The 23,660-nt window shown below is 32.9% G+C and overlaps 1 protein-coding gene across 1 annotated transcript in view; it reads left to right on the forward strand.

The window, feature by feature from the left end:
• Positions 1-20,599, forward strand: part of LOC111087334 — a 46,049-nt gene extending 25,450 nt beyond the window's left edge. The window contains exons 2-4 of the mRNA XM_022393621.1: positions 12,786-12,991; positions 14,763-14,898; positions 19,698-20,599. Of these exons, the coding sequence (XP_022249329.1) occupies positions 12,786-12,991; positions 14,763-14,898; positions 19,698-19,798 (443 nt within the window). The 3' untranslated portion in view covers positions 19,799-20,599. The remainder of the gene's footprint in view (positions 1-12,785; positions 12,992-14,762; positions 14,899-19,697) is intronic.
• The last annotated feature ends 3,061 nt before the right edge of the window (positions 20,600-23,660 follow it).

Here is a 23,660-nt window from a genome sequence, read left to right on the forward strand (position 1 = left end):
CAGTTGCCATACCACTATGTTGTTCAGGGGTAGAGCCCAGTCTACAGACTTTGGCAAAACCTGGTTGTAATGAGGAAGAAGTCAAACATCCGGTAGTGGGCTTCTTCTAGATCTGACCTTCCGCTCTGTCAACCATCTCCTTTTAGGGAAAACTCTCCCTCTTGCTCATACGTCCTTCATGCTATAGAAAATACCATTTCCTTAAAACGTAGCTTTTTAAACTTAAATACAAATATTTAAGTAAAGCTGGTACGCATATCAAACTAAACACAGAAAACTCCACAGTAAGGTATCCCGTTGACACAACACCAAAAATGTCTCTTTACCTGTCCACTCTCTGATATTTTTAGTTAAGACTAATTCCACTCAGTGTGAAAAGAGAAGTCTCTTTGTTAATGGGAGATTCGACAGATATATACTGCAACGTAATTCTATGTTCCATGACTCCTGAAGTCGTGAAAGATAAATAAAACTAAACACAAGTGTACAATTAAAGTGGATAATCAATATCTAAGATTAAACACATAAAAATGTATAATTAACTTGTCGCAACGGATAGATGCCTTTACTATAGTACAAACTCGGTATCTCAAGTTCCAAACTGTATCTTTCATGTACTTATTCCAGATTAATTCTGAGATCTTGTTCAAGCCTGAATAATTTTCACATTAGTTACTTCAACCGTTTAGGTCAGATTTCTTAGAGCAACTAGTTCTACGCACATAACTAGTCTTTCCCCAATAAAATATAAGAGAGGTCGTCATATCAAGAGGTCATCTGATCGACACTTGAAAATATACCTGTCTAGCTTCATATACCATAAGTGACCTTACAACTATCTTCCCACGAAAAGACAAAAAAATTATACTCTAGGTAGGTGACACCGTACAATAAACAGTTTAGTTAAAGAGAATTTAACGTCATTTTTGACCAATGTGGTGTGGAAAGAACACGAAATAAGAAATATTGAAAATTTCCATAATAATAACAAAAGGTAAAAAAACGCATAGTATACCTATACACGACAATTAAAATACGGCGACTCTATTATTTTTCTATTTCGATTAATCCACTTATCCGCCATAAGCCAGATTTTTATTTGTTTTTGAAGTTCACGCAAAGCTACACGAGGGATATCTGCGTTAGCCATCGCTAATTTAGAAGTGACAGACTAGAGGGAAAGCAGTTAGTCAACACCACCCACAACGAACTGTTGGGCTACTTTTACCAATGAATAGTGGGATTGACTGTCACATTATAACACCCCCCGCTGCTGGATAAATGAGCATGTTCGGTGGTGTGACTGGGACTTGAACCCACAACCCACAGATTTAGAGCCAGATGAGTTAAAAGCAATGTTCTACTTGTCTCGATTAAAGGATTTTAAGAACTATTATTTGGTATTTTACTGTGTCATTAGCCTGGCTGAACTGAACCAAGCCGTTATTGTCAGATTTGCCATTTTATAAACTTTTTAGTGGCGTCTTTACTTAAAAACATCGTGTAGGAAGTTGGCTGACAACATATTTTAGGTAATTTTCAAAGCCCGTTGTTTATCATGTTTTTTGCTAAATCAGATGTAAGTACTTAATCTAAAAGGATATCACATGATCTGTGTTTAAACTAATAAGGACAGGCAAAGCGGTACGTGCTTACCTCGAAATTCTACTAATTGCAGGATGCCAATTTTAACGATTTATTCACTGTATAGCGGTATTATCTGCCTTCTCTTGGGTTAATGTCTTGAAAGAGTACCTCTAATGTCTTAATCTCATTTAGATAATTCGTGTACTCCATGTTTTACAGTTTACATTTAAATTGTTCAATTACTTGAACAGAAGCAGTTTAAGATAGGTAGGCGGACATCTAAAGACCCGTAAACAGTTTTTCAAAAGATAGTAAGCGAGAGAAAACAACAAAAATAAAAATTAAACTTATTTGACTGAAAGCAGGTAGTAGTTTAATGTTTAAAATAAAAATCAAGAAACTTCTTTAGTAGTGTTGTATCTTGAATTCAAAAAGTTGCTAAGTTTTGTCTGTTTTGTTATTTTTCTAAGCTTTTTAATGACATACCTGATACCCCTATAATGCATCTCACTGAACTTCTGAAGATGAAGGTTGTTGAGACTGTCTTTTGTTTTACAAAACAATATCGAAATATAACTTCAAAGTCAAATATAAGATGAGGCCATTTTATCTGTAGCGAATGTTCAAATCCCTTGATTCTGCTCAAACAAAAATTGAAAACAAAACCCAAGAGCTTTTAAGGGAATTGGTCCGAAACTCAAATTTTCATTTACGACTAACGTGCAAATATTAGACGTGAGCTTCATAGCTTCATTCTTTCTTGAATTACTGAAAATTCCATTTTTGTACGATATGTTTATGTTTATTCAGAACGACAAATTTGCAATTCAACGTTGTTCTCTAGTGTGATACCGAGTAGAGAATGTGATGGCTTAAGTTAAGCCTTTGTAAAAAAATATACTCGGGCTACTGTATATAGCGGAAGGAATAGAAAAAAAGAAAAGAAATGGTCGAGTGAATTGGAATCATTGAACGAATCGAGCGAGAAGTTTCCAGAATATTCTGTTTGTTTTTTCCATTTCAAACAACTTTAAAATAGGTTAGAATACTGTAGGGAGGTGCTTTTACGAAACTTCTAAAAAAGCTGAACTCGAATATCTGTTTATAAAATTCCTCAAAAAAAGTCATACAAAGCAGTGAGTAGATTCTTTTATAAGTTTGACAAATTTGCATGTTAACAGCAATGGCTGCTTGTGAACATTTACGAATGCTTTTTTTAAATATTAAACCACATTTTGAAATGCTTACATGTTCATGTGCCAAATGACAGATAAGATATGTTCATTAGAAGCAAATCTTATTACAAAATGTTTAGTTTTAGTACTTCATGCAATGTTTTATTATAAGTGACTAGGCCTTCAAATAACATGAAGTTGAAAAATTACATACAGTGTGAAAATTACAGCTAAAACAACTTTGTTATTTAAAAACAATATTTTTAAGACATAGTTACTTGAAACCATGATTTTTGTTGTAAATAGTTTTATACAAGTGGCACATTAAATAATAAAAAAGTCATTGCAAGGTTACATGATTTCTCAATTAAGAAAGACGGTGTTCAGTCAAACAGTGATAATCAGTTGATAAAAAACCTCTGAACACAATTTTATATTCCGGTAGTTTTAATTTACCCACTTCGCAACATTATTCTAACAGTAGAGTGGTATACACTGTGAGAAAAACAGACACAAATGTATGGTGGTTATTAAACAGTAAAAACGATTTTAGATCTGAAATGTAGATTTATACCACTTTGGTAACAAGAGGGTCAGTTGTTAATAAAACAAACATACCCATTTTTTCAAACAATTTAAGAACATGCGCACACACTAAAATGTCTGATGCGCACGTATGGACATATGGAAGAATGTAGTGCAATTTATTTCTACAATTTGTCTTTTAAAAAATGCATGTAATTACACCATTGCGTATTATTGTACTTTAGAGAAATTAAGTGTTTACAAATGATGTTTTCATTACATGTGCTTTTTAGTTTGAAGGTTGTTGTTTTAGGGCATAGCATAGCATAGGTTGTTGGACTATCTGTTCACCGCGGAAAATCGAGCTCCGGATTTTAGCATTGTAAGTCCATCAACTTATCGTTGACCCCTTGAGGGACATATCTGATGGTATTGGCAATAAAAGGTTTGAGTATTTCGCAACTATAAGCTGTTTAATAGTGTCACAGACTACAATGACAGATAGACTTTTGGACAAATAGCACACCATCTGTGAAAATTAATGATTTTCTTTTGCTATTACACCTACAAGGGACATTTTAAAAATAAAGAAAAATTACAGTTTTATTACAAGAATTAAAAATAAAATAATCTACTGTAGATATATTGTTAAGATTACAGAAAGTATTTTAGTGGATCTGTGATCATAAATGGAGTATTTAACTTGAACGGCATCTGATGTTCACATGAACTGAAAGGTCAGGTCAAATGTCCGTACGTTTCAGAAAGTAGCCGTCCCTAATTCTGAATAGTTAGTCAGAAGGAAGGTTTGTTTGTAGTTATGCACAAAGCTACACAATGGGATATCTGTGCTCTGCCCACCACGGGTTTCGAAACCCGGTTTCTAGCGTTGTAAGTCCGCAGACATACCGCTGTGCCACTGGGGGGCCAGAAGGAAGGAGTTACCAACAGCACCCGCTGCCACAACAGGTTTTCTCGGCTATCAGAAACAAACAGCAGGACTGACTGTATCCTTTATAAAGCGTTCATAACTGAAAGTAAGTAGCTTGTTCTTCGGCATCACGTCTCTAAGTTTGGACTATTTCACACGCAATCAGATAGGTTAATCACTACACTACGCTCGGCCGAATCTGCAGTTAAAAATTATACGATCTTATCTGGGATATGTGTACAGTATCTTTCCGTTTGTTATTGATTTTACAGAGGTGTTAATATAATTATGTTTTTTGCAGTTTCTGGTGTGTTGGGCCCGGCATGGCCAGGTGGTTAGAGCGCTCAACTCGTATTCTGCGGGTAGCGGATTCGAATCCCCGTGACACCAAAAATGCTCGCCTTTTCAGTCGTGGGTGCGTTATAATGTGACGGTCAATCCCACTATTCGTTGGTAAAAGAGTAGCCCAAGAGTTGGCGGTGGGTGGTGATGACTAGCTACCTTCCCTCTAGTCTTACACTGCTAAACTAGGGACGGTTAGCGCAGATAGCCCTCGTGTAATTTTGCACGAAATTCATAACAAACAAACAAATAATTCTGGTGTCTTAGTGAAAATAATTTTCAATTTGAAAGAAATTTGTTGAAACTATCATGATTTGAAAAATATTTCTTTTGTTTTTTTCATTTAACTATTCAAGCTTACTCCAAAGAACAATCGCTGTTGGTAGATTTAAGGTCATTCGTCAAATGGACGGCTATTTATCTCTACCAAAGAATAAAACTCTGGATGACGAACGAAAACTCGTGTCATTACGACAGTTTACGTTTTGGTATGGAACGAAAATTTTTAATGCTTTGAAGTATCTAGTGGTTACTGTACGGACTGTGAATACGTATGTAGATGGTTCGCGTCATGTTGCCGCAAAATCGCGATCCGCGGATTGGGTCCGTGAGTGCATTATAAGAGTAGTTTCTCACTAGCTGCCTTCCCTCTAAGCATATCACTTCAAAATTAGGAAAGGCTAGCGAAGATAGCTCTTGTGTAGCTTTAGGAGTATATCCCATTTTAATACTTTGTTATTACAGTAAAGTGATTCCTTTTAAACCAGATTTCATTAAACTATCCAATATTTGATATATGAAAGAACTCAGGCTCAATATTAATATCATCAACGTAAATGACAATAATTTTCTGACACAGTTGTGAATTTCAAATTTAAACTAAACGTTCTGTCGAAATATCTCGTCATAGTAAGGCAAAGGATGAGTCGAAGTTTCAATCCTGATACAGAGGCTTTCAAACCCATAAACTCGTAATTACCTATAATCAGACTGTACGAAACCGTTTTTTATTTTGCTTTACACACTGCTACTTGTTAAAAGACTATGTATTTTAAAATTCATACTTTAAAAAGGAAAAATTTTAATTTCAGATCATGAAGTTTTGAATAATATAGATTCAAGAATTTTTTTATATTTGTTTATCCAGGTAATGGACGTAAGGTATCCAAGATCAGTATACAGTGAAGTCTTGTGGTCGCTAAATTTTACTGGGTGGTAGATAAACATTAAAAGGTTTGTCAGTGAAGGTGGCGACATCGGTATTCATTATTAGGAGACAGTTAAGTGTTCAATGCTCCAAGTGAAGTTAAAAAGCATGATGTTAGGACGAAGTAAGTACTGAGAAAAGAGATTGAATAGCACACGTAATTTTTCATCTAGATGGTGACTCCCCTACTCATCCAATCAGCATTTGACCCCTAAAGTTCTTTATTTTCAGAATAAAAATTTACGTGATTCGTGATGCGGACATTACAGTCTATTCTCTACCTTTTCCCTCTAACTTAATCATTCTTAATACTCACGGGTTTATTTCCCAATTCCCTCGATTATATGAAGAAACGAATTGAGGACGTAAGTTTTGCTATAACACCAAATCGGTTGCCCCATACGTTGCACGAGATTTGATATCGTTACAAGTGTGCGTGTAGCACGAGAAACGGATGTGAAGATGTATCTCAAATATCTGATACAAATAAGATTATGAGAAATATTATTATTACACACGAGCAAATTATCTGTTTCTTTCCAGCTTCTATATTCCTCAACTGTTTTGTAACCCAACTATCATACAGATTTTGTGTATATCTATATATACGTGCACCTACTATTCACTGTCTATTTCTCTTCGTAAGCAGTACTTATCAGTTCAATAATGTTTAATAATGTAAAATATTTATAATTATGTATTGTGTAGTTCCAGCAGCAAATTTCTACGAAACTTCAGCTTCTCTCGATCACCTGAAAACAAATCTTATACCAAAACGTTTAATTTCTTCAGCGAAATGTCGTCACTTGATAAAAAGCTTTTTGATTAATAGCCAGAATTCCTCGTCAAATATATTTTAAACAATACTCTAAAACCAAGTATACAGTGAAAAAAGGAAATACCAAGTGGAAGGATAACGTCTCGATGTTTCATGCATTTAATAAAAAACGAAAATTTAATTTGTGTTTGTGTATATGCGTAAAAATACTAATCGCAATATTACAGCACCAAAAGTTGTGCACAAATCAGTCAATTATTGTTAACATAAAAAATATATTCTGTAAAATATATCTAAATAAAACTATACGTTTAACAGCAGATTATAATGATTCTCTGTTTACTTTGTAAGAAATTGAAGTGTAAAAAAGAAGACATTCAGACAGAAAGAACATCTATCATCGAACTGATCTGAATAATGGCAAACCTCTCTTTCTCTCTCAGTTCGTTAACTTTCATGGAGGAACTTAATATTTTAGTGGTAAAGTCGGTATTAAGGCTATGTTTAAAGACAAAGGTCAGCGGACTTTTTGTCACATCACAATGGCGGTGCAGGATTTGAGTGTAGGACTCACCTTCCTTCTCTCCCTCGTACTTAAATGAATGTAACTATCATATATAAACATTATAAGGCTACACACATTAATGAATAAGTTTTTCACTGACCGATTATAATTGCACTATACAAGTCTTTTCTCTTGCAAACAAAACATAAATAACAAAGTTTAAGACTTGTCACACAGGCGGGTAAAAGGTCCTGCAATAAAATTGATCTACTTTGTTAAAATTTAGGTCTTATCGGCTCTTCTATAAGTGTAGGTTCGTGTGCAGATTCACCGGATATCCCTCCGCCATTGATACATCAATGTTTATTGTCACTGCAAAACCACATGGCAGCAGCGACGTCTTAGCCCATTGCTACTGTTTTTCTCTTTTCGTTGAAATAACTGCTTGCTGTAAAATGCATTGACTAAAGCAAAAAAGTTTTATTCTTTTAAGTACTTTGGTAAATTATCTGTTGATCTAAAACAGAAACAATATAATTGTTTGAAGTTAACCGTGACATCTTAATAGCTGGAATATTAACATTGCCTAATGTATTAAAAATACACTTAATAATCCATGGCTTAACAAATAACACTTTGCTATTAATGCTACTTAATAAAAAAAGAGTTATTCCTTAAGTCGTGCAAAGGTAATGAGAAATAAACAGAAATAGAAAAAAAAACATTCTTTTATTCTTCTCGGTGAAATATTGTTTGCTATAGACTAACGAATTTCAGATATAGACATTTTGAAAAAACATTATAACTCATAAACTGAGAGTGAAGTGGGTGGACATAGATTCAAAAATTATCATCTTAAAATAACTTTAGATTTTGTTTTAAATCAAGAAATGTGTAGTGTTCAAGATTTATAAACAGAGATGAAGAGTTATGAGTTCAGTGCTTATAAGTAATGTTTAAAAGTTGTTCAAGAATTATATGCAGTGCTGAAAAGCCATATTGAGGGGTTATAAACAGTGCTAAAGAGTAATATTCAGGAATTATAAACAGTGTTTATCAGTTGTGTTTAGAAATTATAATTAATGCTCAAAAGCTATGTTCAGAAACGTTAAGTAGCGTTTTTGAGTTGTTCTCAGGAATTATAAGCAGTGCTCAGGGTTATAATAAGCGCTGAAGAGATGTGTTCAAGGATTAGCATCGTTTATGGTATGGGGGTTCATTGGGTACATAGTTTTCGGTTTTTATAGGCGTCTTTGTTCTTTTCACTACTACTTCGCCCCCTGTTGATGGATCTTCACTAAATTTGGCATGAAGGATTATTTGGGTTCATGCGGAGATACATGAAAATTTGCAGTTTCATATTTTGTGTTTTGCAGTTTTTATGGGCGTTTTTTTTACAATTACATATAACGGAAATAACTTTTCATATCCTAAGATAACATTTCATTAATCATGAATTTACAACTATTATACGTGATGTACGTTCTTGAAGGGATGGCTAATGAAAGTGTTCAAAAACGCGACATTAATTTTTTGACGACCTAATATATCAAAAAACTGTTTTTGTAGACTTTAGTACTACCTTCTTCTGTTTAAAGAGGAAAATGTCAAAATATTATTTTTCTTTATGGGATAATATCATGGAAATTATGATGAAGCTTGCTACATGGGAAAGTAATTCTATTTTAGAATAATTCGATACTGTATGATATTTTGGTGGAAATCCTTTTGTTTTGTATTTAACAACATTACCTATGAAATCCTTCTATTTATTGTTGTCGTTTGTTTAAAATCTGTGGTATTTACGTTAGACAAATCTGGGTATTTTAAAATTGAAAAGAACGTGTTTAGTGTAAGATACCATACAGAGAGTCTGCGAAATTAAAAATCAAGTCTTCCTATCAGTAACGTAACTTAAAGACCTTAATCTGAGTCGGCTATCATGTGAATTATGTTGATAGATGAAAATATCACTACCTGGTAGGCAAAAGCAAGCTTCTCATTGTGTTTGTGTTGTTATGTTGTCGATGAAGGCAATAAAATGTTAAATAATATGACAACTTTACAGAGCGAGTCAAATAAAAACAACACCAAAAATACATTAAACATTATTCAATGTAGACTGTTGACTGTTTGTAATATTGGAGGTAAATAAAATAGATTACCCTCTCTTTATTCCTTTTTAAGGCTTAAGTTATATCGTTATCAAACGAGAAAAAAAAATGAAAGGAATAATCACTTAAGTTTTTCGACAAAACAAAAATCCAGTGACAGTTGTTTTATGTGAATATATTAAATCTTCCGTGTCTTTCCAAAGGAGGTAAATAACAAGTAAAATGTTCAATTTAGTGTAAAATAAACACACCACACAAAGAGGCTAAAAGGAATAATAATCAGTTAACAAATTCGGGATATTTGATTGCTTGGTAGCGAAAATCATTTCACGTGATGTAAGAATTTCTATTTTATTTTAATGGTAGCTATGATAAGCAAATGTGGTAAGAATCTGTAAAAAGTAATGAAAGAATATGTTCTGTTATTCATATATTTATATTTATATGTGCCATTTCACACTTGTGGAATAGTGTAATAAGTACCATTTGCTTGTTTTTTATTTTTAAAACACCCGTTGTGGCTCAGTGGTAAGCCTGTGGACTTATAACGCTAAAAGACGGGTTTCGATACCCGTCGTCGGAACAGCACAGCTAGCCCATTGTGTAGCTTTGTATTTAACAACAATTTGCGGGAAACAGCCTTAACAACTTTGCCAAAAATGCAATAATGAAAAGAAAAAAACGATCCTACAGTGTAGAGAACTCAGGTGACAAATGAACACCAGAATAAAATTGAACAAAAAAAATAAAGGAAGAGTAAAAGAAATTAAACACTGATAAAATATAATTAAACCAACGAATATTGAATAATACATTATCTTTCACCTTGACAAAAGATTCATCTTGGAAATGTGATTACTCTTTTTTTTCACGCAAAGAATTTTCAAATATATTAAACCAGTAGCTGCAGATGTTAAGATAATGTATTTTTTTACCAAAGCAATCGAGTCTTTATATAAGAAATATCATTTAACAGAAGGAACTTCATTACTCAGAAAAAGCCATGTAACATCTTGATGTTTGAGCCATATGAATGCCATTTGAGCTTAGACAGATTAGGTTTAAACGTCTATAAAGTGGCTTAATGAAAACAGACATTTGGTTTTTTTAATTTATTACTTAATATTAACTTCCAACCACAGGCACAACCTGCTTTGATCAAAACTAAAATTGAACCTGGTATCATTAATACCGAAAACTAATTAAACAAGTTATTAAACCATTTTGGAAATGTAAAATGATCTAAGGATGGCAGTGCCAAAAAGAATGCAAACAAGAATATAGAGATGGTACAGTTATACATAGATCATTCCTTAATGACTTTCAATATTAAAGTTTAATAATAGTCTGTAATAATCAAGACGTGTTTTGATTCAACTTGGTTTTAATTGTACGTAAGTTCTAGTCTCTTAGCTACACTACATTGATGCCTACCCTGACATGACCATGATATTATGATAAACAAACTGCATACCAACTGCAGTAATATTAAATTCAAGTATGCATTTTAGAGTGTAACATTAAATTTTAATATTGAAAGTCATGTAGGAATAATCTATGTAAAGCTTTATCAGTACTATGTTATTATTTGTATTCTTTTTGGCACTGCCATCCCTATATCATTATTAGTGTATTCTATGAATGTGTGTAATATAATTTAATATTATGTATATTGTTTTTTTTTTTTACTCCTTAACTTCATACATAATTTAGTGGTTGGCTCCCGAAAGACACCGATTGTATAGCGTACAAAGCATTGAGTATTCCACACGTTACATTAATCTAATATTCATCTATTATATGCTGGTAATTCGTGTTTCACCCTGAGCTTAAGCTTTTTAAGGGAACACCAAATTTCTGTAAAAAAAACAAAAAAACAATATTCAAGGGGTAATGGTAACATTGTTTACACTAGAATTATGATTTTTTATGAACTACTACTAGTTATTACGACTAAGCGATGACGTCGTACACTGCCCAGAAACACATAGAGTGGATTTAGGTCTAAACTGACGTTAGTGATAAAGTAGTTGTAAAGTTATATCGACTGAAACAAGAAGAAGAAAGATGACTAATTTGGTGGGTTGGTCACTTTCTGGTTTGGTATCTTAACGATGATTCCTTGCCTTGTTTTTGGGCTTGTTGGGTAAAAAACAAATGAAAGTGAGTGGCAATCATCTTTTAAAGTAAAACTCTCTATCACTGTTGATTTTAGCGTGCATATTTGAATTAAGCCTATTGAGTACCTTGGCCATCTCTACATATAGAGTTTACTGACTCTATGATATACCTTACTTACTTACTTATTATAACATAACGCTAGTTTTACAATCTGAGGGTCACGCGTTTTAACCCCTCTCAACATGCTTGCTCTTTCAGTCGTGGTGGCGTTATAATGTGACGGTCAGTTCCATTATTTGTTGGTAAAAGAGCAGCTCAAGAGTTGGCGGTGGGTGGTGTTGACTAGCTGCCTTCCTTCTAGTCTATCACTTCGAAAGTAGGGACGTCTAATGCAGATAGCCCTCGTGTAACTTTGCCCAAAATTCAAACCGAAACATTTTTTTTATATATAAAGCATCGTTTCATCATTTGGGTACCCTCACTGTTAATGATATTTTTAGCAGTAACCCCAATAAAATAGTTTTGTATGATACATATCGATTTATTAGCTGAGAGTATTGTTTAAAATATTTATCGTTGATTTTTGTCTTCTTTTCGGAAACAAACTAAATGGAGATTGATGTGACTAAAGTTATCACTTAAAATTTTAAATAAATTATTATCGAAAACGTCTGAAATAGTACTTCTTTACTGCTTATCTAAATTGAATACAATTAAGACAAATAATGACTGACAAGTATTCGAAAAGTAAAATAAATAGCATTTTCAGAGATTTCAATCTCTGCTAGGCTTCCTGGATTGTTCAGTTACGGGCATTGTTGATTCTTTTTCTAAGCCTCCCGGATTGTTCAGTTACGGGCATTGTTGATTCTCTTTCTAGGCCTCCCGGATTGTTCAGTTACGGGCATTGTTGATTAAGAAATCGTGAGAGAAATTATATGCAATAATTGTTAAGGGAGCAGTATGTATGTGTATATGTATAATTATATAAGTTAGAATGTTTTCAATGAACACAGCTATTGATCTATTAAAATACATAAAAATACAGTATAGCCGCATTTTTAGTACGACTACGAAAGTTATATTACTCTTAATCTGCTACTTATTCAAACCAAAATTCCTAACATATCCAGATTAGTTTTTACATTATCAGATTAAGTAGTAGCATTTTTGTCTCTCATCGGAACAGAGGTAAGTTTATGGACTTTTAATGCTAAAATCCGGGCTTGATTCCCTGCAGATGGCCCAACGCGGCTTCTCTCTCATACAAACAAACTTTCTTTGTCTCTAGAACCTGTTTCATGACGTTGTTTTACAAGGACTCTATTTTCAACGTATTTTTTGTCTTTATTCTATTCATGTTCTATTTTCCATTTTTAACTTATGCTTTGCTTCTTTTTAAAAAAAAAAAACCACATTTCGTCCTTCGTTGTATATCATTTTTCCATCATCTTCAATTTCTGTTTTCCTTTCTATTTTAATTGTATTTTATATTTTTAGCTTCCTTTTCTCTCACAATCATCTCTCTTGATGTGCCTGAGACTGTTCCACGAGGCCGAGAAGTAAAGCTGACTTGCTTCTACGACCTAGAGGGGGAGAAACTATATTCGGTCAAATGGTATCGAGACGACGTGGAGTTTTTTAGATTTGTCCCACGGGATAAGCCTCAACAACTATATTTTCCTCTGGAAGGGATCGAGGTTGATGTAAGTTACGCAAATTTCGTTCATTGTTGAGTCATATAAAAGTTTGCTATAATTATGTGAAACGTATTTGTTCGTATGAATTAACTTTGAAGATAGATCAAAGTTTTCAATATTTAGAAAAAAATCTTTATTTTTGTGAGAGCTATAACAAAAAATAAATATGGAGAACGCTACGATATTTATGTGGGTTATTCCTTAGATTTATTAGGAAGCAAAACAAAAACAAACCATTAAGCCTAGAATATCATTAACCGTAAAAAATATATTGCTTTGAATAGCGGAAACCAAAACTGGTATATATTTCACAAATAATTTCAGAAATTGACAGATAGTAAATTTTGTGTCTTTAGAAACTGAAAGGAGTATATTTAGCTCTGGAATATCTGATATTTACTAGCAGAAAGATCTGCTTCTCAAGATATCCCAATAATTAAAAGAATGTCATTTTGAAAGAAATATCTAAATAGCGTCGACAGTAAAATGCTGGTCTTCATCTCTAAGAATCACTGGAACTTGAAGAGCAGCTTTTATCTTTAGGAACATTAAGAACCGAAAAAAATAAGTTATTTGTTTGCAGAAATCATAGAAACTAAATGATGGAATTCATATCTGGGAAAAAGTAGAACTGAAAGAAGGATATCCTTCTCTAGGCATCTCAAGCAAATAAGGTTCTCCATCTCTTGCAATTTCAAGAACTAAATAAGGAGTTATTTTGAAATATCGGGAAGGGAAAAAAGGATCTTTATCTCTGAATTCCTCGGAGATGCAAAGGAAGGCTTTTATGACGAGAAATCATGGGTGCTGAAAAAAGCGTCGTTGTATCTATGAATCTCTGGTACTGAAATAAACTGATCTTTATGTGATGAATTCCCTGGAACTAAAAGATGACACTCTATATCTAGGAATTTTAGATAGCAAACGAATAGTTCAATTTCATAGGATTTAGAATTCAAAATATAAATCCAATCCATAGAAATTTCGTGAACTTAAAAATACATTTAGGCTAATAAATCAATGAAAATGAATGTTATTTAAATATTTTGGTGCGTAAAAGAATGATATCTTAACAAAGAGCAAAGTCTATAAGTAAGTTCAAAATATATTATATTTCGTTGCATATTATTCAAGTAGATATTTCCTTTTGTTTTCTAAGATCTAAATTGTTTGGTATTTTCTATGCTCAATTAATATCAAATCACGATTTTCATTTATAAAGAACGTTGCATTTGGAACACCACTAAATATGATGAACAGTTAATACAGAAACATAGTTCTCTCTATTTATCCATTTAAGTCATCAATCCACCTTCAATCGTTACCAGATAATACCACGTTATATTTCTTTAAGTATCAGTATTTTTGTTTCAATTCTTGCAATGTGTATTCAGAATCGTTGAGACCTTAAAGACAGACGTTATGATTAAATTTATGTTTAGCATTTTGTCGTACACCTCTAATTGCTCTGGAGATTGTGCAAATTTTTCACTGTAGCTTAAAGTGAGAACGAATTTTAACATTTAAAGAACTAACTTGCATTTGAATATTCAATTTGATAATAATTTTGAATTCATTTTTTATGAAAATGTAATGAATTATTTTATTTGATTAAAATAAATGTGTGATGTTATTTGTTCCAATTGATACTTTTTATTTGTAAATTGAAAAATGATGCAAACAAGAAATTAGAACTCATAGAACTTATAGGTGAAATCATTGAGTCATTATACAATTAATTATATTTGTCTTTTAATCAAATGAATATTCGTTCCAGTTCGCTAAGTCCAATAAGCAGACCATCTGCATTCAAAATGTCCAAGCTGAGACAGGTGGAAAGTTTCGCTGTGAAGTCTCAGCTGACGCGCCGTTCTTCAAGACAGCAGCAGCCGAGAAATGGATGGCAGTACAAGGTAAAATAATATTATGAACTGTTCCACTCTGTCGTAAGTGTTTGGATAAATTTATCACGATGTTTCAACTGTAACATCCTTTGACCTCAATCTAATAATTCTGAATGGAGATTTACTTTAATCACTGTCCTGCTTATATCAAGTTTTTAAACGTTTCTTTTTTCCATTAACTTTCTTACGATATTGCCTGATTAAAAAAAAGTTACAAATTTGATGTGCAATTAGTTTAGGATAAAAAAGTAAAACCCAAATCTAACGCAAGCATTTGATATTTGTTTGAAGAAAACTAAACAAAAGTTTGAAATCTGGTAGAATATATATAAACAAATGAAAAGCAGCTGTAATATTCGATGTTTGAGAGAGAGAGAACACATATGAATTGTTGCATTACAACCGACTTCAGTAAATAAAAAAAGTGAATTATGTTGTAAAACTTATGTTAGCAATGAATGAATATAATAGGGTATTAAAAGTTAAAAACTACAGTTCTACCCTAGTTGAGTTAAAATTAACTACCACTTCTATGAACCCCTGCAATACAGTAGACTATGGTATGTGATTTTCATTTTTTGGAAACGAAGATTAAGTTCGACACAATTAATGAAGACTATTTTTCTTGGCGTTCACGCTCTACGTGCTCTCCCCCCCCCCCTTAACATTGGCCTTGGAGCGACCTTTTCATGAGATCAGGTTCTTTGGAGAACATCCGTGTGAATATTTTGTCCCTCCTCTTAGTTCGTCGACTATAAAGTCGCACTTATACTACATATTCAAATAAAGGACACAACAGTCTATTGATGCAGCATCAAGGGACTTGTCAAGTACGTAGTCGCACTTATACTACATATGCAATTAAAAGACACAAGAATCTATTGAAGCAGCATTAGGGGACTTGTCGCACTGTACTACATATTCAAATAAAGGACACAACAGTCTATTGATGCAGCATCAAGGGACATGTCGAGTACATAGTCGCACTTATACTACATATGCAAATAAAAGACACAAGAGTCTATTGAAGCTTGAAGCAGAATCAGGGGACTTGTCAAGTACATAGTCGCACTTATACTACATATGCAAATAAAAGACACAAGAATCTATTGAAGCAGCATTAGGGGACTTGTCGCACTGTACTACATATGCAAACAAAAGACACAAGAGTCTATTGAAGCAACATCAGGGGACTTGTCAAGTACATAGTCGCACTTGTACTACATATGCAAATAAAAGACACAAGAGTCTATTGAAACTTGAAGCACCATCAGGGGACTTGTCAAGTACGTAGTCGCACTTATACTACATATGCAAATAAAGACACAAGAGTCTATTGAAGCAGCATCAGGGGATTTGTCAAGTACGTAGTCGAAGAGGGTGGCTGCAAATGCAATTTTTCTACCATCTTTCTGGTGAAACTTGTCATTGATTTCGAGGTGTTACCCGGAATATATCTGAATATCAAAATATTGTTTATCGTCTTGTTAACAATAAAAGTGCGTATGTTCAACACCTTTGCAAGATCTTATCCTGGATCGGTAGGACCACTTGTTTCAGATTATCTTGGGGTATAGTTTGGAAAACCGTTGCTATTTTAAATATTTTGTCTTATTCGAAATATTGGGTTCTAATTGCATGAATGGTAAGAGTGTTTACATACCCTTGAAATTACCTAACACCTTTAGAAGATATTTTATAAATACGGTTAGTATGATAATTTTACAACAACTACAACATTCGAGGGGAAATGGTAGCCAATTTACATGCGTTTCCGAAATTTCTAAGTCACTCTCTCTCTCCTCACTCTCTAGTCATGTCTAGGGAGAGAGAAAATACTTTAGAAACACTCTTAGTTTACACACATATTGTTTTACCCTTTACACCTTCATTCTTTTCTTATGTATAATTTTTAGTTTCATGTTTGTACTTACAGCTTTATTGTGATTAAAGTGTATTAGGGGTACCGGAAAGTAATGATGTATTTTTTGTCCCTATACAGTAAAACATCTTTTTAAAGGTAAGTATTTGTTTTCAACCAATTACTCTTGTCCGATCGAATAATGGATTTCACCGTCAGTGTTATAGCGCACTCATGGACTTGATGTACATTTTATTTTGTAGCAATGGGCTGCGAACCACGAATCTGAGGATTCGTAGTCTAGACACGCCTATCACTAGGTCATGCTCAGCCATATAACTTTGAAGTCAAGTTGTTCATTTTGAAAAAAAATTCGTGACAAAAAAGTAAGTACTGTATACGATAATCTGTATGGTAAAAACTGAGTTGAGAAGAGAAAAAAAGCTATTTTACTTAATTCCTTACAATTTCATCAGCGTCAAACAAGTGGAGTTCAAATACCATTATGCCCTTTTCTTACTGGAAACCCGAATTGGGGCAATAAAAAATGATGTTATTAAGTTATGAACTATATTACTGAGATGTATCATGCTTCGCTAAATTAGACATTATATATTTTAACGCAATACTTTATTTATAAAAGGTGATTTTAAAAGAAATATAAATAAATTATTTCTAAATGATTAGGACGAATATGACTTAGCGATAGTCGTGCTCGGATTATAAATTCGAGGGTTCATGGTTCGCAGCTCGTTGCTGCAAAGACATCTCCGCACTTTGGGGCTGTGGGTGAGATATGAAAGTCAAATAAAATTAACCCAAAGCTGAAGATGGACACGTCTGACTATTTACCTTTCCTCTAGCATATCAGTTTAAAACTCGGAAAGGCTATGCGCAGATAGCCCTGTGTGCAACATTGCACAAACATCCTGAAACAAACAAACAATTGCTAAATGATTACAAAAAAATTGCACATGAAGATAAAAATAAAGATATTTTTTTGGAATATTTTCAACTGAAACTAAATATCTATTTTGAACTGTAGTCTAACTTAATATTGAAACTATTATCGAAACAATATTTTCAAAATCACCAACTGACATTTGGGCTTTATAGACCACGGACAGCTTTCGATGTATGATTTAAAAAATTGAAAAAAAATCTACTCTCAGCTTATGTTCTTTGTAGTATTTTAAATAATTGTTTTTTAAGTTATCTAATTTTCTTATAAAGAGCAATTTGATTCGTCTCTATTTTTACTCTCTGGTTGGCCTGTCATGGCTTAGTGATTAGGATGCTCGACTCACACGCTGCTGGTCGCGGGTCTGAATCCCGTCACCAAACATGTTCACCTTTAAAGCCGTGTAGGCGTTATAATATGACGATCAATCTCACTTTTTGTTGGTAAAGAGTAGCTCAAGAGTTGTCAGTGGGTGGTATTAACTAGCTGCCTTCCATCTAGTTTATCCTTTCTAAATTAGGGACGGCTAGCGCGGATATCCCTCGAATAGCTTTGTACGAAATTTAACACACATACATATATATCTCATTTTACTGTGCACTTTAAATGAAAATTGAGATATGTCAAAAGAGCAATTTGATATAGTAAACTGGGCTGGTCGGAATAGTGAATTTTTAAGAGTTTTAAATTTTCTTTCACGAAAGTGACTTAATCTGAAATCGCATATATATTGACCAGAGTTTAACAAGTAGAAATACATGTTTTGTTTATATTTTTTTATCTTTCTACAGATTCAGTATAAAATGCTATAAAATGAAGTTTGACATAAGAAGTTTGTCAAAAATAATTTTAATTTTCTAACCCTTCATTTGATACGTTGCTAGTGAGATAAGCATTTATTCTCTTGGCTAAGTGAAGAAATTAAACTATGATATTTGAAGATTAGACTTGCTAGCTGTAAATTTTAGACTAGTAAATGATGCGTGGATAGTTGTCTCTGATGTTCGCGAGTGCACCGTGTAATCTATACGAATATTTTAATTTTGATTTTAGTTTTTTTGGTTTGAATGCTCGATTAAAGTTGTTTAAATTAATCCATAAAACTCATATTTCCCATTACAAGTTTCAATAGAAAAACCAACTAAATCTTTCTGTCAATTTCAAACATAAAATCGTTTTACAGTTTAATATCCAATTTCAATTACAAAGTTCGAAATAAGTGCCGTGATTAGGCTAGCCATATCTCATCGTTTTAATCTAATACCCCAAACAAAATATACACCAATCTTTCTGTCCTTATCTAGAAAACACAAAAACATCAAATCCTACTGCATTTGTCTAATCCTCTAAATAAAGAAACATTAAATATTCCTGTTTTTTATCTAATACCCCGAAATAAAAATATACACATCTTGTTAGTGTTATCTAATAATGCTTACACTAAATCCCTGCATTTACCTAATTCCCAAAATAAAGCGTACACCAAATCCACTTTCATACTTTCGTGCCCAAAGTAAAGTATATACAATCCTCTATATTTATCTAATACCCCTAAAAATTTCAATTTGCTTACCCTTATTTGATGTTTTAAATAAATTATACAATTCCAGCCCTTATTTAACACTCTAAATGAAACAGAAAAACAATATATTCAACAAACTAAGTGTCAGTTAGTTCAAGTAATGTGTCTCTAGCAATTCCTAATAGGGAAGGCATGCTTAAATGATCTTACTTAGACTTTCCCTCCGTCCCTACTATTCAGTGTACAGTTTTAACGTGTTTAAAAAATCCTAGTAATATCATTTAATCATTCAGTTACCATGTTACGACTTTAGGTAGCAATTATGAAAAGTATGCCGTCAAGTACTAAATTGAATTGTTATATTGCCTTTAAGAATCACCTTTTCGTGGAGTATTAAATTTTGATATCTTATATTCTCTTCTAGTCAAAATGAATTTATTTTATTTTATCTTTCAAATTCTCAGATACTTCTGGATTTCCCCAGCATCTTATTCAAGGATCACTACCAGTGGTTTTGGTGGCAGCTTTTAGTTCTGCTTTTTACGGAGATCTTTATTGGGATTAATCCCATTTCGGAATCAGCTCTGTGTTAGAGGAAGCAAGGAACTGTGAGAATGGAAGAAAATAGAAGAGATGGAAAAAAACTTGTGAAATTAATGAAATAATAGTCTGATGTAATCGAATTGAATGTCTAACCTTAATGTTATAAAATTTCAGAATTAAGAATACAAGTATTCAGTACGTAGCAACATCTTCTGTAACTGTAGAATACACAGAAAAGAAAACAAGAATCGTTAATATTGTATTCTTGGCTAAATATGATTTAAATCATGAAGTAAAAAAATACTTCGGTAACCGCAGTGTGAACCCAATAATCCCTACTCCCCCTGATATGGCAGGCTAACAGTAGTTCACCGTTAATAAGATTTGTGCCTCACTTCTATTGGTGTTTAAATTGTATGTGTACATTCTGTAAATACTCTGTTTAATCTCAGGATATTCACACACACACAGATAAATGTCTCTCTGTGTGTGTATATCTTGATTTTCAAAATTTTTGACAAGTAGTTTACTGATTACCAATTTAATATTTTCGGTTCAAGATCCTAGTTGGCAAGGAAAAGCTTTTCTGCTGACTATATAGACCGATAGCCATATCATGTTCAAGACTGATTTAATTTGTACTGATTTAGTGTTATTTTGCGAACTAAACTTGTAAAAATAATAAAGAAAGACTAACAAAGTCTAAAATATCACGTAACAGATAATCTTCTTGTATAATTTTGGAAGTAGTACCTTATTAATTTAAAATATTCTTAAAATAAATCTTTGAAATTTACAAAATGTATACTTGCCAAAGATATACAAAATATTTTATGTTATAATGTTGGTAAGAAAATTAATTTAATAAACAAGCGAACGGATTTTGCTCCACATTAACATTTATTAAATGAAATTATTCAATTATCATATTGCAACTGTTGCTAGGCTAAATTTCTTATTGCCTATTCATTAAACAAACAAAATGTTGCGATCTGTATAATATTTCTTTATAGATGGCGCTGGCTTGCAAACTTTATATTAAGGACTTGTACTGACTTCGTGTTGTTCCTAACAAAAATATTGTATTATTTACAGCTTCTGTATATAAGTTGGGCATACACGTCTTCATGATGTCTTTGCTTAGCCTAAGATTCTGTGCTTACTTTCCAATAAGTGTTGTATTACCTGAGTTGAAAACATATAGTCAAGAAGGCTTAATTCAAAATAATTCATAAGGTGTTTCTACTTTGGTTTCGTGATTTACTAATTATGTTACAGAACCATTAATGCTTATGATTTTCGACTCATTGAAAAAGTTCAGCATCTATTGTATTTAACATTTATATTGTATTTTAGAAGAAAACCAGCAATGTGATTAATGTATATGTTTTCATGAATCTGGCGTGTTATAAAAACCTGTTAGGTCATAGAGTGTGATAAACTATCAGTGATTAATTAACAAGCACTAAAATCCAAGTAAGAGATTTTCATGGAAACATTAACAAAGTAAACACCTCATGTTTGACGTAAGCAACTGATGAAACATTTGGTCTTTATCACTGAATATCTCAAAATTGCAAGAAAGCTGGTTTAACGTTAAGATATAATAATGTTGTAAATATCTCTGTCTTTAGCCACTGGCGACGTGCTTTTCTTAGTAACTACCAGAAATTTACAGACCAGCTGGTCTGACAGAGCTATTAAATCGTATCATGTTATTTTTTAAATACTCTAATCTGACAGTGTAGAATGCCAAATTGGAGATATTTAGAAGTAAGAGATGTAGGTTGGCTACACCCTGTGACCTATAAGTTTTTTGCTATACTTCTAAATGAAAATAGCTAGCACATTAACTATGAATATGAGTCAAACGAAAAGTTCGCAAGGTCTGCGTCATATAAACATATCTAAATGCCTTTCGAGGCAGGTGTAGCAAAGTGGTCAGCGTGTCGACTATAAATCGAAGGGTCAAGGGCTCGAGACATGATACCATTGAGCATGTCCTGAACTTTCAGTATTGGACGTGTTATAAAAGCGACAGCTCTCCTGTTATTCTGTTCCATAGGGAAGACAAATCCCACAGGGGTGTGTGTGTGTGATGCTGGTTGGCTTACTTTCCTTGTGGTCAGTGGCTAAAATGTAGGGGTGGCTAAACTGAACCCTAGTATATTTCAAGTAACACAGAACCTCAGTTAAATATATTGAAGATCTTGTGACTAATTACTTCAGTAAGGTGTGTTATATTTCATATAACTCGGAACTTGTGCAGAATATGTTAAAATATTGTGACACACTACTTTAGAGTGTGCTATATTTCATATAAAACAGCATTTCAGTGGAGTCTGTTGACCGGTCATTTACCCCACGTCTGCATAAGATGCCATTCAGTTTTAAAATTCAAATTCCTAAAATATTCATGAAACACCTGTATATTATCTTTAGGCCATATCTAGGTAAAACTGTGTTCATTATATTACAGATCCCGTAGGCTAGTCCTCCATTATTTACAAGACAAAAATACAATTTTAAACTTAAGTAATTGATTTTAAAATAGCCAACAGGCCAAATAGCAGAAATTCTTCAACTGTATGAATTTATTCACTAAAGAACAAACGTTTTATAAAAAAACAACAACAATCAATTTGTCACTAAACGTTAAGATTTCTGAATGTTTAATTTCTATATGTTTAAAAAGTTTCTTCTTGTGACAACTGAGTTTGTTCAAGAAAATAACAGGAAATGCTAAAGAGAATACCCATACCACTCTAGTGTACTATGTAAATCTGTGGTAAATGTGTAAGCGTATTTTTCTCAATTAATATTTACCTTTCAACTGTTCAATTATTCATCAGATCTTAATAATAGTGTCAAATAGTGTTTTTAATAAAAACAACGTGATTCGTATCTATGCTTCACTGAGTTATTGGTAAAAGATGTGGACAACGGTATTGATGTCTCCTTTTCATGTAGGTTTATAGACCATTCTTGATACACTTACGTAGCTCTATCTAGCATTATACGTGCACGTTTCAATGAATATATCAACAGAATGAACATATAGAAACGAGATATAGGATTTTGAAGTACTTAATTTGGCTTCACTGCACATTCGACAGAAGAATGTAAATGACTATTAAAGGAGTTCTTTAGCCTACACATCACAGGTAAAAGTTTGTTTATTTGTAGTTAAGCACAAAGCTATACAATGGGCTATCTTTGTTGTACCCACCACGGGTATCGAAATCCAATTTTTAAAGTTATAAGGACTCACCGCTGAACCACTGAGGGTCACAGATGAAGGACCTATTCAACTTAGCAGAAGACTGCTGGACAAACGATTTAAGTGAAAAATGAATCAGGTCATGGGTCACAACACTTCTTTTAAATATGTTGAAGATGATGTAGCACGTTACATTAATGAAACATGTTGAAAAATGAAGTGTCATAGTACTCCAGTAGAATCTGTAGCATATGGTGTTATCTCCTTGGAATACGCTGAAGATCTATGATAGAATACTTCAATAGAATATGACGTATCTTGTTATGTAGCATTTTAGAGGAATATACTGAAAGCTGTGCGTTCTAGTATTTCAGCATAATGTTTACATTTCATGTGACACAGAACTTCAGTTGAATATGTTGAAGGTCTTGTGAAGAAATACATTTCATATATCTCAGCATTTCAGTGAAATATTGTAGTGTAATGTGCATGTTTACATTTCATGTGACACAGTACTTCAGTTGAATATGTTGAAGGTCTTGTGAAGAAATACATTTCATATATCTCAGCATTTCAGTGAAATATTGTAGTGTAATGTGCATGTTTACATTTCATGTGACACAGAACTTCAGTTGAATATGTTGAAGGTCTTGTGAAGAAATAC

The sequence above is a fragment of the Limulus polyphemus genome, unplaced genomic scaffold, assembly GCF_000517525.1.
Source record: "Limulus polyphemus unplaced genomic scaffold, Limulus_polyphemus-2.1.2 Scaffold67, whole genome shotgun sequence".
Taxonomy (NCBI): domain Eukaryota; kingdom Metazoa; phylum Arthropoda; class Merostomata; order Xiphosura; family Limulidae; genus Limulus; species Limulus polyphemus.